This window comes from Ostrea edulis, chromosome 2 (genome assembly GCF_947568905.1).
Source record: "Ostrea edulis chromosome 2, xbOstEdul1.1, whole genome shotgun sequence".
Lineage (NCBI taxonomy): Eukaryota > Metazoa > Mollusca > Bivalvia > Ostreida > Ostreidae > Ostrea > Ostrea edulis.
Genome location: NC_079165.1, coordinates 82,539,033 through 82,555,326, shown reverse-complemented (window position 1 = coordinate 82,555,326; position 16,294 = coordinate 82,539,033). Strand labels below are relative to the sequence as shown.

General features: G+C 36.2%; 2 protein-coding genes across 3 annotated transcripts in view; one reads left to right on the top strand and one right to left on the bottom strand.

Annotated features, from left to right (window-relative positions):
- The window catches only part of LOC125678521 (cathepsin O-like), a 25,460-nt gene extending 22,546 nt beyond the window's left edge, over positions 1-2,914 (bottom strand). Inside the window, exon 1 of one of the 2 annotated variants that reach the window (XM_056155174.1) lies at positions 2,765-2,914. In XM_056155174.1, the coding sequence (XP_056011149.1) occupies positions 2,765-2,893 (129 nt within the window). In that variant the 5' untranslated portion in view covers positions 2,894-2,914. The remainder of the gene's footprint in view (positions 1-2,764) is intronic. The other variant, XM_048917027.2, reaches the window with a different exon arrangement.
- A 65-nt stretch (positions 2,915-2,979) lies between these two features.
- Positions 2,980-12,228, top strand: LOC125678522 (40S ribosomal protein S3-A). Its single transcript, XM_048917028.2, has 6 exons — positions 2,980-3,157; positions 4,061-4,285; positions 6,736-6,830; positions 8,156-8,343; positions 10,564-10,754; positions 12,174-12,228. The coding sequence occupies exons 1-5, from the start codon at positions 3,128-3,130 to the stop codon at positions 10,749-10,751; spliced, it is 726 nt and encodes a 241-aa protein (XP_048772985.1). The 5' UTR covers positions 2,980-3,127; the 3' UTR covers positions 10,752-10,754; positions 12,174-12,228.
- Positions 12,229-16,294: the final 4,066 nt, after the last annotated feature.

The window sequence follows — 16,294 nt, the reverse complement described above, 5'->3', positions numbered from 1 at the left end:
ATGTACCTAACCAATTGGCTGGAAAATGAATTCAAAACCAGAAAAAAATAATGGAAGGGTGTTGTAATTATTCTCTTCGTGTTTCATCTTCCATAATTTCTGAATTATAGAGGGCGAAGCCCTCTCACGGCCTGAAGGGCCGTGAGAGTGGAGCTCTCCCTATAGGTAACATGTATATACATGTTTATAAAAAGGAAAATAGAGAAAGCTTATGAAAAATTACACCATAGAAACTTGAAAATTTTGGCCCAAATGGTGTTGATTCGAATATGAGCATGTGGACATGTATTTCTCTATATTGAATCTTGTGTGCCCAAGTTAACGTCGTTCTGAGATGTTACATGAAATATGTAAAACCATGTCAATCTCATTTTCTTAATCATATATTTAATCACTCCTCGTTTGACGCGATTGTACTATGTCGCCTATGTTTGAAAATTTTGTAAACACTGAGGCTGAATATGACGTTACAATGCACTGCTTACATCAGTTGCATGTTTCCAATGTTCAATAAATAGGCGGATCATATGTCTATTAAAGTTTATATGAGGATATTTTGATAGGGGGTTAGATGCCAACTTCTGAATATTTTTTGTTGCCGTTATGGAAATAAATTTTATAGATGGTGAGATGCCAATATACTTTTTGCTTCACCCTAAAAAACAGTCACGCCGTAAGACAAATTAAAACTAGGTAAGTAAATCATATTCAAAATGAATCCGAGATTCCACTGACTTTCCCCCCCACTTTTATAGCGAGCGATGTTACGAGCTCGCTCCAAAGATTATGCAATTGAGTCACATGATTTTCTCTTCATCAGCTGAAAAATGATTGGGACTACCCAATGCTTCCGGAAAAATGTCGCCATCACTGCAGTATACTTCATTGACAACGCCATAGATAAAACAAATAAATAGTTTGAAAAGTGCCACAAATGATTTTAAAACCCAGACAAGCTTTCCCATGCCTTCGTACGTTTTGTTGTGGATAATTGCTTGATTTGAAAGAAAAACATTTGCTGCTAATGATGATGTTACAATGCACTGTTTACATCAACTGTGTTATATTTTCCACATTAAATGAATTGCCTCAAGTTTAGTCCAAAATATCTGACTTTTTCCTGGCTTTTTTATGATTTTGATATTTACAGTGCCAGGAAAACGTCAGAACTGACACCATTACGTAAACTGGAAATTTCGCAGCCTCCACCTGAACATTCTTGGGGTGATTTTAAAATACTTGTGAGCAGAATTCAATGTTAAACTCATAACTAATCAATAAAATGATGTTTCTTGTACTTACTAATATCAATTAAATGAAAATATCACTCCAAAATTCGATAACAGAAGCACACAATTGAAGTCAACCGAATTTTCGCTCTCAAATGAGTGAATGAGTCACGTGACTCAAAACAAAGCTTCACAGTTTGTTAAAATGTTTTCAAGAGATTGTTTATGTGATGAAAGAACCCATAAAATCGATATTAATAGTAAGTAAAAGACTTTCGCCTGGAAAATGTCAGATATTTTGGACTACCTCAAGTTGTGTTGTAAGATGGTATGGATCTTCGGTCATTTTAACGATCACACTGTAAACATCTCATTGTGAAATGTCACATTATAAAAGCGGGGGTAAGAGTCAGAGGAATCTCGGATTAATTCAAAGTTAGATATAGACTATAGTGGAAACCATACATGATAGACATGGAAACCAATTTACCAACACTCAAACCAATTTCTGTGGAAACGAGGGGGTTATCTAATTTATCACGCCTCAGACAAAATTGTTGAAATCTGATTGGTCAGATCTTGGTCACATGACGCCGTGAAAAAAACCGTATCATGCGAGTAAAATCCGTATTGGGCGAGTAATTTTATTTATCGTCGGGTTCGACTTGCAGCCGTTTCAAAAGGAAAGACATTTGACTAAGTTGTATGATATAGACCCCCACATATACAGTTCGCCTCGCCCGATACGGGTTTTCTTTTCACACCATGTATTTTTCCGTATCAGGTCACTAACTAACTGTGTAACTAATAATATTGGTCTTTCCTATAAAACCGAATATAAATAAACCCTTGTTTCCACAGAAATTACACTCAACAGGTTGGGAACACTTCCCCTATAGTTAGAATAATCTAACTGTGTCTCGGGACAGGCCCTCGGGTCCGTAGGACATTATCATTTTAACGATAGAACATTCTATCTACTTCCCCTATAGCGAGATATTCTCACTAAAACGCGATTATCCCTCTTTAGCGAGAAATAAACATTACCACAAACAGGTGTTTTTGCGTCTTTACTGAAAATAATGTAAAAATCCCGTGCAACGCTGAATAAGTGCGACACGCACTCAACATGATGCGAATTGTTTCTATGAAATTGACAACATAGTCATGAAATTGCATGTCAAAGTTGCTGCGTAAGAGGGAAGCAGTCTGAAATCCAATACACTTCGTGAGTGTTTTTGTTTTGATTAATATATTTGCAGAAGTATCATACATTTTAGCACTTTTTCTTCTTTTCGCGTGAAACACGAAGAGATGTATTCCACGAGTGTTTTTCTCGGTTGTACGGGATATATTTATTCTCGCTAGAGAGGGATAATCGCGTTTTAGCGAGAATATTAGCGAGAATATCTCGCTATAGGGGAAGTGTTCCCAACCTCCTCAAACCTCCTCAAACCAAACCGGATTTAAACATGATCTGCAAATAAAAGAAGAAAGCTAAATACGGGAATAATATGAATGAGACAAAAACATACCTCACGATTTAGAGTGGTTTCACGAGAATTTTGTGACTGTTGGAACTCGAAAACAAAAGGACTTTTCGAGTAAATACACTGCAACACAGCAGAAAAAACGCAAACTGAAACTAGACGGAAGTTGATCATTTTTATAGTACTTAAAATGTAACTTACATTAGACGGATAGGCTTTCAAGGAAATTTTAATTATTGTAAATCATTTATATAGGCCTACATATAAAAATATATAGTTCTGCCTTGTAATTTGGTATTAAAACTGCTCTACTACATCTTAAGCTAATTTTAATCAACTATACTAATCCGGGATTTTCTTTGCTTCAGCTGTTCAATAATTTCTACTTCCTTTTTCAAGCCATCAAACATGGCGAACCCAGTCAGCAAGAAAAAGAAGGTCTGCTTTGCTAGTATTTGCGCCTCATTTGTTTAACAAATCAAAATACAAGCCAGTCACTAATAATAAAGACAATGTAAAATGTTCTGGTGTTCTTAAATGGAGTCGATGCTATAGGTTAACCTCGATTATGGCAGATTGAATTTGGCAAGCCATACAGGGCTAGGAAATTCTGAAGGGAAAACGATGTTTAATCTGTTAACAAGCTGTAAAGGTTAAAATGTTTCTAGCACATAGGAAAAATTTACGTCGAAATGTTTTACTTTCTCCTATAGTTAGCTGATATGGATTTGGGAATAATTTAAAAGGGACAAAATGACTTGCTTGAGGAAGAGAGGGGGGATGGTTGTCTTGGATAAATTTTGTGGTAACCGGCGCGGCCTATGACTGACTATTCCATTAACTTAGGTTTGACAGATTTTTACAGTGTGTAAACTATTGTACACATTGGTGTAACTTTGGAAATTGCCCATATTTTATGACTGCCCATGCATTGAAGATCCTGCATGTATAATTAGATTAGAAAAAATACATGGGGACAACATCCACATTACCTAGTGTCTGAATTTTAAACATATTTCATTTCCAGGAATTTCACTTCTCTCAATTCAAAATGTGTATGTGACATTTAATATAGTGAATTTATGACTCCTAGCTTTTTTTTGCTTAAATCTTGTCTTCGTTATGCTCGTGAATTTAAGTATAAGTTGATCAGAATCATGGTCAAATTATGCTGTTAATAAACTTTAGTTCTTGCTGAACATTAGAGAAGTGTCTTTTATACCACTAAGAATAATTGAATTTGACTATGTAAAATTGTGAATATGAAGTTTTATTTCCATAGGTATTTGTAGATTAATTGACGATATAATTTGACATTTAATTAAAAATTTCTTTTTGCAGTTTGTTGCAGATGGAGTCTTTAAGGCTGAACTGAACAATTTCCTGACAAGAGAGCTGGCAGAAGATGGCTACAGTGGTGTTGAAGTACGTGTGACTCCAACACGAACAGAGATCATTATCTTGGCCACAAGAACACAGAATGTCCTTGGAGAAAAGGGCAGGAGGATCCGAGAACTGACCTCAGTAGTACAGAAGAGGTTCAACTTCCCAGAGGGAACTGTTGAGGTAATACTTTGTTGTCATGTGTAGGGCTGAAACGATACGCTGCCTTCACGATACGATACATATTGCAATACTTATGCCATGATTCAATACTTTCAATACAATGCAATAAACAGAAGAAACCAATAATAATAATGAAGAAAAATATAACTATCAAGATTCAAAATCATAATTTTAAAAGCAAAACTGCCAAACGGTGAGATGCCTGTTCGCTGTAGTTTAAACTGATATAGTTTATTATTATTATCATCAACTTCAAGGCAAACAACAGTTTGAACATTATTTGACACTATTTTGTCCCTCATGCAGGTACAAATAATATGTACAGGCCGAGACTGATGTATTTTACTGAACCCGTTTGTAATGAACGTATCGAACCGAAAATCGGGGCAATGAATCGAATATTGATTTGATCGTTTATATTAAACATCGATATTTTGGTGAATCGTTTCAGCCCTAGTCATGTGATTTGGAGCAGAGTAAATATATTGGTATTTGATAGTACTATCATTTTGATTGATGGCGATGCAATTACCTGCTTTTGCCTGAGCCACCAAGTTGCTTTGCAGTAAATTGAAAAGATGGCTCATTGCTTTTGATGAATGGTAATTTTAAGCTCAAAGTGAGCTTTTCTGATAAAAATTTGTCTGTTTTCGGTGTCGGCGTAAACTTTTCACATTTTCATCTTCATCTCTAGAACCCCTTGGCCAATTTCCATCAAACCTGATACAAAGCAACCTTGGGTGAAGCAGGGCTCGAAATTAGCGAGAAATACTCGCAAAATGCGAGTACATTTGAAAAATAGCGAGTAAAAATAGTGGACACTCGAAAATTTTAGCGAGTGGTGATTTACAAACTATGATCGTATCGCATCCGTTTTATACGGTAATGCGCCATTCGTTTTTCTTAAACTTGCACTCTGAATCATAGAAACGCTTACATGAACGATCGATTTCAACAACCGTTTCTATCCGGATTTTTCTTTTACGATTTTTAAGAAACTCTGAGTCAAACAAATGCTTTAGAGGTCGGACATCGCGTTATGATGAAAAATACATGTGCCACGAGTCCTTTTCACCTATAGGGGTGATTAAATTGAATTCTAAGTATGAGGTTTTTGTTATTCATTTATCTAAGGAGAAAAAAAATGTCGAAGTCTATGTTTTACCAAGTCTTCCGGTAGTTTTTTTTATCGGAATCATGAGAATGTCCTATCTAAATTAATTTATTGTCATATTGAGGTCGGGTTGTAGTGATGACACAAGTGCACTGCTCACCGCGTAGACGATTATCAAAAAAGTCCATGGGGCTCATGATCGTGCTGCTTATAAAACCATGAGTCCCGGATGCGCTTTGAAAAATCACTAGTGACAACTCTGATGTGGCATGAAATTGGACCTGCGGTAAACAGGTTGTGGATTAGAGGTGCGATAATCAAGAGACCTAAACATGACTTACGTAACTTAGTGTCTTGTCCAAACGATGCCTGTTGACCCACAAGGCTCAGTAATGAATAATGATGGGGAAAATACATGTAATTGATTTTTAAAAAAAAACATGAAAAAAGAGCACTGCTTCATTATTTTTATTTTAGCTTGTAGGTTTTCATTTTAGCCTGTGGATTTTTTACCCACAGGCTAAAATTAGCCTGTGGTAGAAAAAGTTAATTTCGAACCCTGGTGAAGGGCTTTCAAGTTTGTTCAAATGAAGGGCCGTGCCCTTTCAAAGGGGAGATAATCACAAAAATGTAAAAATAGGGTGGAGTCATTTAAAAATCTTTTCTCAAGAATCACTAGGCCAGAAAAGTTTACATTTACATGAAAGCATCCTGACATAGTGCATATTCAAGTTTGTTAAAATCATGGCCCCCAGGGGTAGGATGGGGCCACAATAGGGGATCAGAGTTTTACGTACTAATATATTGAGAAAATCTTTATAAATCTTCTCAAGATTTATTGGTCCAAAGAAGTTTACATTTTCATGAAAGCTTCCTGACAGTGCAGATTCAAGTTTGTAAAAATCATGGTTCCGGTGGGTAGGTTGAGGGTCAAAGTAGGGACCAAAGTTTTGCATGCGAATATATATGGAAAATCTTAAGAAATAGGCCAAGGTAACTCAGGGAGCGATGTGGTCCATGAGCCTCTTGTTTCCTCATCTGATGTAAATTTCATTGATTATGGAAGATTACTTCTAAATTCTTAATCATCAGGATTGAAGCCAAACATATTCCCTCTTCAGGGATTCCATTTGCAAGGCTAATATGCAGTCATAAATTTATCCTTCATGGAAACATGCCCATCATATATTGCCCATCACAGTTTGAAAGTTAACTACCAATAATGTTAAAATTGCTAAATGTCTGCAGAAATCCATGTAGCAAAAGAGAGATATATAGATATCTAGAATGGTATTTTGAGAGAGTTCGATTGAAATATGTTATGATTTTGTTGTAGCTGTATGCAGAAAAGGTTGCACAGCGCGGTCTGTGTGCCATTGCACAGTGCGAGTCTCTCAGATACAAGTTAATTGGAGGACTGGCTGTCAGGAGGTAAGTAGACTGCAGGGTTAGGAATTATTATTTTTGTTCTCAAGTCACTTGGGCCATGAAGTTCAATTTTTACTGGTTAATTGATAATTTACTGTCCCTTTGGACCAGTGGATATAAAAATGTTGCAATCTTACTATTCTTATCCAGGTTCTTCATTTAAACTTATAAAACAGATGGCATCATTTTTTGTAGTCAGTTACGAAAGCAACACAAGACGGCTTGTTCTTGGATATACTCACTCGTAACATTTCATGTGGCTCGTACCTTTGTTTAAAGTTTAGAGGAATCATTCAAGGATTGTCGATTGTATGCTCCGTTTAAGACAACTCATTAGAAACATTCATGGATTTATCTATATTGTGTTACTTCATAGTACAAAATTACTAGCCCAATCGTTGAGAAATTTTGATAAGTATTTGAATCTACTGGTCCCAAGGGCACATGCCTTTAACAAAGCACAAGCCCAAATCCATAATTTCAGGGATTTATCTAGGTTGTTTTTACTACCAGTAAAAGGTACCTTTCCCCCTTGGCAACAAATGGATATTTCCCCTTCCACAGATAAAAAAAATCCCATTCATTTGTAGAAACTTCACAAAATTGCATGAGAATTTTCAACACATAATTTTTTTGATATTCTATTAAAGTCATTTTCTACAATTGTCAGACTTGCAATATAGATAAAATGAGTAATCAATCACTTTATATGGCTGTTATAATCTGTGGATATTATATTCCATGGATGTCTCCCATCCCCTGGAAGCTCATGACTACATTCTCAAAATTTCCCTTAAATATAAAATGGATAGTAACAACTAAATGCTGGATAAAACCCTGTAATTTACTGGCCCCAGGCCATTGATTATTTCAGGCCCCATGACTGTTTAGTATTCACACATCAGCATGTAATTTCTTGATGAATTTGTTAGATGATGTTTTGTAAAGTTAAGTTTTGCAGACAGTGGTAACGTATTCCCAACTTGCGGACAGCCTGCTTTAATTTAGGCAGTACTGTGGGAAAAGAATTGGGTACAAAAATATATCATTATTGTATAATTACAGTCATTTAGAAATGGTTGTTTGCAGTGATGATTGACATATAATGTTTTGGATATACATGTATTATGAATGTTAATTTTGAGGGTGATATACTGTTTTAAAAATGAAATTCGGTTTAAATTAATACATGTACCTCAAATCAGCAAAATCTTGCCTTGTTCTTGCAAAATAACTTGTATTTAAATTGTTGTTTTTTTGTAGGGCGTTTTGTGGAGTACTGTTGTTGTTTTTTGTGGCATGTTATGGAGAACTGTTGTTTTTTGTAGGGCGTGTTATGGAGTACTACGATTCATCATGGAGAGTGGAGCGAAGGGCTGTGAGGTTGTTGTATCAGGGAAACTCCGAGGTCAGAGAGCCAAGTCCATGAAATTTGTGGATGGACTAATGATCCACAGTGGAGACCCGATCAATGATTATGTAGACACAGCTGTTAGACACGTCCTGCTACGACAGGGTAATTTTAAAGTTTATAGCCAATAATTGTACACAAAAAATGGTACTTCTCGTCTCAGGGCTGCAATTCATAATTCTAAAGTTTATAACCAATAATTGTACAGATAAAATGGTAATTCAGGTATAAATTCAAAATGTATAGTAAAAAGTTTGTAAAGTGCTTGTTTTTCTTAGCTCGGCATAAGCTTTTGTGTGTCTGCTTGTTTTGTTAAGGAGCAGCTCTATAGAACTGCCGCATATCAAGTAATATCTTTGCTATCCAAGGGTTTGTTAGCTGAAGATGACAAACTAAAGGGCAAGATCGAAAGTTCTTATGTCTGTCGGAGATTTAAAAAAAAAAACCCTTCTCAGTCGATTGATGTGTGTGCATATATTTTCTAAACAACGGATAGCTGTTTACTTGACAAAAAATGTAATATTGACGAATATGAGCATTTTAAAAAGTTAACTCCTACCAAAATTATTTATGTATACTATAATAAAATCTATGTTGAATGAAACTTGTAGGAGTTTTTAAACCCCTTCCCCTGAACAATTTGAATTAAGATTTTTATTTGACATCGATCTTTTGATCTCACCCCTACCAAGCTTTGTAGATTAATGTGTAGACATAGTAAATATATCTGCAATATATATATGGTTTACTTTTTAGTGTAATCACCAGTTAGAAATATTTCTGATCCATCCATTGTTTAAGTTGCTCCCATTTTTGTTCAAGATTGTGAGATCTCTTTGCAAGGGTTACTTCCCTTCACAAATTTGGTCCACGTTTGTTCTCGTGAACAATAAGTTTCAGTTGCTGGTAGAAAGCTATTACAATTGTAAAGAGAGGATTTGTGTCACATTGCAGGTTTTTTTTTAAGGTCTTGATTTCTTGGGCCTGGGCCTTTCCAATTGGGGAAAAAATAATGACATTTGCATAAAATTGGGGAAAATATTCCATGGATAAAAGAAGTAGGGAGAAAACCAAACCAGTATATTGAAGAATATTGGACTCCTTCTGATTTACATTTTGGTCAAAGCTGACCTCATTAAGATAAGCAGAGGCCAAAAAAATTAGGTTTACTTTTGAAGCAAAAATTATAATCAGTGGAATTGCAGTGATTTTTTAAGACCCTTTCCCCACCTAAAATTTTTAATTTTTTCCCCAATTTAGCTTGCATTTTTCCCAATAATAAAATTATGCAAGGAAAACATATTTGAAAAAAAAATAAACATTCGATGTGAATTATATACACAAGACATAACAAAGAGTTATGGGAATGATGATTTGTGTAGAATAGTTGAAAATTTTAGAAGGTTGAAGAAAATTAGATGTGTAAAATTAAGATAATATAATGTTTGATATGATTTTGAAACTTATTTACGATAAAATTGATTTCTCCCAATTTGAATGAAATGTCGACAATTTTCCCCAATTCGTAAGCCACAGGACCCTTGTAAAAAATGTAGAAAAATCACTGACCTGTGAAGTTTGTAACCTGCTTAGGGCCTCTATGGCTGAGTGGTTAGAGCATTGCGCTCAAAATCACACGGCCTCTCACCTCTGGTCGGCACGGGTTCAAATCCTGCTCGCGTCGGTAAGTGAGAAAGTTTCCCAGTTTACTTTCGGAAAGTCGCTGTCTCTTCCCAGGTACATTGTATCTGGGTTCTCTCTTCCACCAATAAAACCTGGGTGCCACCAGATAACTGAAATTTTTTTGAGTATGGTGGAAAACAGCCCAAAAAAAACCCTCAAAACAATATACTTTGATTTGGGGAAAATACCTGCTTTTTAGCATTGGGAATGGGGCCTTAGTTCGGCCTTCTACATACCCTTAAAAAAAATCCCTGCATTAAATTGGTAAATGTCCATATTTGATTTTAATTGCTTTCAACACCAATGGTAATCATGGAACATTCTTCTAATCGTGCACACTACAACAACCAATCAAAAATATAAATCTAATTGATTTACTACACACATGTGCCCCTCCCAACAAACACAAGAGTTCCTCTCTGGAATGTCCCTCAGGAGTGTTAGTGATTATTTCTCTCTGTCAGTCTGCTTGCTAAGAGTTAGACATGCTAATTTTTGTAACTAAACATTATTGTTACAGTTCCAGAAAAAACGCCCATTATTGAACAGATCTTATTTTCTACATGGTAGTTAATGATTCTGCTGAAGAATCTTGTCGTGATTCAGGAGATCATTGTGTTAATCACTCATACCCTGTTGTAGGTGTACTCGGAATTAAAGTGAAGATTATGTTGCCATGGGATCCCAGTGGTAAGATCGGACCGAAACGACCACTGCCTGATCACGTCAGTGTTGTGGAGCCTAAGGACGAGGCCGCTCCTGCTCACCCCTACAGTGAACAGAAAGGAGCCAAGCCCACAGAGCCACCAAGCCCGGCTGTACAGGCCTAAAACGTAAGTCCTGATGAAACAGAAATGTATGTTGACCAACCCTAATGGGACTGAAATAAAACTGGATTAAATATGGCTCTGTTTTGAATCATGAATCCTCTTTGATTTCTTCTTTGATAATCAAGCTTTGTTTCATCCCTCTGAAAGACGGAGGTTAATATGTATTTGTCCGTTACATGAACACAAAGACCAACAATGAACTGGTCAACTCTGATGCTGTAGCTTTTAATGAATGAAAATTGTACCAAAACATTGTCAGTATTTCAAAGAAATATATATGCATGCATTTTCTTGTGTATTCATTCATGTAGTTCATTGATGAATGGGGGGGGGGGGGGGGGGGGGGGGGGGCTATATTCTATTCAGATGATGTTTTGTGCAGTTTAGCTTTTATATTCCCAACTTGCGGACAGCCTGCTTTTATTTAGGCAGTACTGTGGGAAAAGTATTGGGTACAAAAATACATCATCAGTGTATAATTACAGTCATCTGGAAATGGTTGTTTACAATGATGATTGACATTTGATAGTTTGGGAGTATCATGAAACTCCTCATTCCCAGTCAGCTGTCAGAGTGGAGAAACTGACTGATTTACAGAACAATCGCTGCTCTTTACAAAGCATTAGCCCAAATCCATAATTTACGAGCCCCAGACCATCAATGATCTCGAGTCCTGGGAAGTCAAGTGAAGGTTAATTATGAGAGTGATATAGTGTTTTGATAGTGAAGGTGATTGTATTGCCTCAAATCAGCAATGAAAGTAAAATTTACTACTTTTATTTGATTTTCTTGCATAAATAATATTTATGTACCATCATGTAGAAAATCAAGTTTGGCATTCCCCCTTGTGATCTTTAAAGAAAGGATTTTGAATATTATATGTGTCTAGAAAAATCATTCTAATTCTTGATTTCGGCATTGTTTTCGACTTTAGATTCCTAATGCTAGGAATTTATTGTTGCATCATTTGCGAAATAAATTACGCGCTTTTAATTTCCTGTTGCTAAAATACATGCAAGAACTCTTATTTAAAAGACTACATGCAAATTCATGTTCACGCGATTTGATGTATATGAGTCATCATGCTATATTTAAGTACCCGTGTAAAATCAGAAATCTACAGTAGCTTCTTCATTGAGTATAAGCTACAGCATCAAAGTTGGAGAGGGTGTAAACATAGCTATAACATGTAGAGGAAATGAGGCGAGTTCGGCTTCACACTAAAATATCACTGACGTGGCATTTGATAAAAACAATATGGTATTTTGTAAGAATAGGGTATCATAACAGAAGTGAATGTGGCATTCTGAAATTTATGTTGTGAGCACTGCTTGTACTACACTAGATAGAAGAGAATCAATGTAACCCCCCCCCCCCCGGTATTATCAAACATATTTGAGCTGAGTTTTCTTTCTTTTTCAGGTGTGGTGAAAGAGACTTGTGTAAAAAAAAAAAAAATAAATTAAAAAAAAACCAACATCTCTTTGCAATTTCTGTAGAATATGGAACAGCTCCTGGCAAATCCATCTGGAGTTATATGGCAAAGGATTGACCTGATGGTGTTTGTAAAATCTAAGAGCTTGCAGGTGTATCTGCTGCATATGGGAGACATTTTGCACATGATTTTACCAATTAATATGGGTTGCATTAATGACCGGAAGTGACAATACATTTCATTGTTCACTAATACTAAAATCATGTCAGAATTAAAAAACTCGATTATTTTAGTACTTTGATACAGAAGCGAAATGGAAGTCCTTGGTCTATTGATGAGTGCATACTTGTTCAGTAATCAAGATGTTATCAGAATTATTGGAAATAATCCCCAAGGTCAAGAGATTGAAGGTGACTCATAACTAGTGTTGAATAATCGGGAAAATTTCATAATCGATAATCGGTTAAAATCGGAAGAACTGGATCAATCAATGATCGATATAATCGATATTTACATGTAGTTGATAAATGTTCATTATTTTGGGGTTATTTCCTTTTAGTTTTATCGATATGTGCAACATACACACATCTATTAACTTATTTACGAAGAATGAAACGTTTTTTATGCCCCCCTTTGAAAAAGAGGGGGTATATTGTTTTGCACCTGTCGGTCTGTAGACCATGTGTTGTCCGCTCAATATCTTGAGAACCATTCACTTGATGATAATGATATTTCATATGTGGGTTAGTTATGAGTAGAAGAGGATCCTTATTGTTTTTCAGGTCCAAAGGTCAAGGGTCAATCTACTCTGGACATAGGAATATAATGTCCGCTCAATATCTTGAGAACCCTTTGCTTGAAAGACATCAAACTTGGCACACTGGTACATCCTAAGGAGTAGATGACCCCTATTGATTTTGAGGTCATATGGTCAAAGGTCAAGGGTCAAACTGGGCATAGGAATATACTGACCATTCAATGTCTAGAGAACCCTTTGCTTGACAGACATCAAACTTGGTACGCCAGTACATCTTCAGAAGAAGATGACCCCCATTGATTTTGAGGTCACATGGTCAAAGGTCAAGGGTCAAACTGGACATAGGAATATACTGTCCGTCAAATATCTCGAGAACCCTTTGCTTGACAGACATCAAACTTGATACACTGGTACATCTTCAAGAGAAGATGACCCCTATTGATTTTGAGGTCACATGGTCAAGGGTCAAACTTGACATGGGAATATACTGTCTGCTCAGTATCTTGAGAACCCTTTTCTTGACAGACATCAAACTTGGTACACTGATACGACTTCAGGAGAAGACGACCACTATTGATTTTGAGGTCACATGGTCAAAGGTTAAGGGTCACACTAAACAGGAATATACTGTCCGTTCAATATTTTGATAACCCTTCGCTTGACAGACATCAAACTTGGTACACTGGTACATCTTCAGGAGAAAATTACCCCTATTTATTTTGAGGTCACATGTTTAAGGGTCAAACTGGACATAGGAATATACTGTCCGTTCAATATCTTGAGAACCCTTTGCTTGACAGACATCAAACGTGGTACACTGGTACGTCTTCAGGAGAAGACGACCCCTATTGATTTTCAGATCACATGGTCAAGGGTCAAACTGGACATTGGAATATACTGTCTGCTCCATATCTTGAGAACCCTTTGCTTGACAGACATTAAACTTGGTACACTGGTACATCTTCAGGAGAAGATGACACTTATTGATTTTGAGGTTGCGTGGTCAAAGGTCAAGGGTTAAACTGTACATAGGAATATACTGTCTGCTCAATATCTTGAGAACCCTTTGCTTGACAGACATCAAACTTGGTACACTGGTACATCTTCAGGAGAAGATGACAACTAATTATTTTAAGGTCACATGGTCAAAAGTCAAGGGTCAAATTGGACATGGGAATATACTGTCCGTTCAATATCTTGAGAACCCTTTGCTTGACAGACATCAAACTTGGTACACTGGTACATCTTCAGGAGTTGATGACCCCTATTGATTTTTAGGTCACATGGTCAATCCACTCTTGACATAGGAAGATATTGTCTGCTCAATATTTTGAATTGATGATACTACTCCCAACTAAATGATGTGTGTGTGTATAATCCTTTTCAATTTTGCACCATGGGGGGCATATGTGTTTTACAAACATCTCTTGTTTTCTTCTAGCCATGACATCCAGATTGGCTTTAGTTTAGTTTTAAGAAACCTTAAAGTTTTCAGACGTCCGACTTTGGTTTCCATGGGTTGGGATATATATCAAGTTATCAACTAATCCAAGATTTCTCCTACTCTTACCCTCGCTTTTATATCGTGACATGTGCGGGAGAGAGTCAGAGCGGACTATATAATGAAAAGCGGGAATTCAGCGACACCAGCTAGTGTCGCTGCATTGCCTACCTTTTACAACTTTATTTCGTGGATTTACCACCCAAGATACAAGGATTCGGTTATCAGATGATTATTCTACAAGTTAACCATGACTAAATTGATGCTATTGCCGTGTAAAAAGTTCCATCACTGATGAATGAAGCATCACTTTGACTTTGGTCGCCTCCTCACCATTCAAGTTCTTTGCGCATGACATCAGCATACAAATACACAAAATTCCAATCAGAGTCAAATTAGCCATGATTAACCTGAGTTATATTAATCCGATAACTGAATCCTATCTAGATCAGCGAAATAAAGATGTAAACGGTAGGCAAAGCAGCGACACTAGCTGAATTCCCACAAGTCTTTTCATTATTGAGTCCGCTCTGACTCTTCCCCGCACATGTCGTAATATAAAAGCGGGGATAAGAATCTCGGATTAGTTATCAACTTCATAATTATTGAGTTGATTTCAATATCCATGATGATAATGATAATATCTAAAGCCTTCTTCCTTTTCAAATGTATTGAATGATATACATGTATACGTAGTTGATTCGTTTATAATAGGATTGTGTTCGGGCGACAATCGATAATGAAAAATGGAATCGATAATCAGAATCGACAAGCCAAAAACGATCGACAATCGTTTCATCACTACTCATTACACCAACATTTTATGTAATGGCTTGTGAAATATCTCTTATATTAATCTGATTTCTCCATCAAAAGAATGATGCAACCTCTCAATTATTTTAGATGAATTTTTTTGTTTTTTATTCAGAATGACGAAAAGGTTGTTTTGTTCACAAACGAGATTCTAGAATTCAAATTTTCTGTGATTTAATGCACGATATGAATATCTAATAAAATTAATAATCTAATCTAAAGTTAAGTAGTAATTTTCCAAAAAATATTTTTAGCTCACCTGAGAATATCGTTTGCAAATAAAACACCCTTTTCATCATTCTGGAAAAAATGCATATCCCTCTTTAGATGGCGAAACCAATAACCATGCTTCATGAGAGGTGCATGAACAAGCCATTGAATAAAATTTTGGTGTAATGGGCCACCTTAAGATGGATACATTTAAAGAAAAAGCCATGTTCATAAAGGGTTTTATTTGTACATGAGAATGGCAATTTTGATATATTAGAATTTTTGCCTAGATACATTGAAAATGATTTGGCCAAAACTATGGCATTGAATGAGTATAAAGTTTAGATTTTCTCATTTTTATGTGCTTGTCTATAGATGTACTGCGATTTTTGGGGTTCTGTTTTCATTTCTCTATTGCATATCCAGCTTGAACTTGCAGTGCAGAATCTTGGTGGGTCACTTGAGATTGCGTTGAAAAATTTGGTCAATTTTAACTTCTCTTGCAGGAGTTTTGTCCCTTTATTATGCCCCCACTTCAAAGAAGAGGGGCGTATTGCTTTGCACCTGTCGGTTGGTAGACCACATGTTGTCCATTCCTTATCTTGAGAACCATTCACTTGATCGTAATGATATTTAATGCGAGTAGGTTATAAGTAGAAGAGAACCTTTACTGATTTTCTGGTCAAAAGGTCAAGGACCAGTCCACTCTGGACATACGAAGATACTGTCAACTTCATATCTTGAGAAACCTTTCATGACCGACATCGATCTTGGTACACTGATACATTGTGAGGAGTAGACGACCGCTATTGATTTTGAGGTCGCAT

What these genes read in the sequence shown, in the direction of transcription:
- LOC125678522 (XM_048917028.2), top strand. Translation starts at nt 3,128, where the DNA reads ATGGCGAACCCAGTCAGCAAGAAAAAGAAG. An exon ending in CAGTCAGCAAGAAAAAGAAG is followed by an intron (nt 3,158 to 4,060) that starts GTCTGCTTTGCT and finishes TTCTTTTTGCAG; the next exon opens with TTTGTTGCAGATGGAGTCTT. An exon ending in ACACGTCCTGCTACGACAGG is followed by an intron (nt 8,344 to 10,563) that starts GTAATTTTAAAG and finishes ACCCTGTTGTAG; the next exon opens with GTGTACTCGGAATTAAAGTG.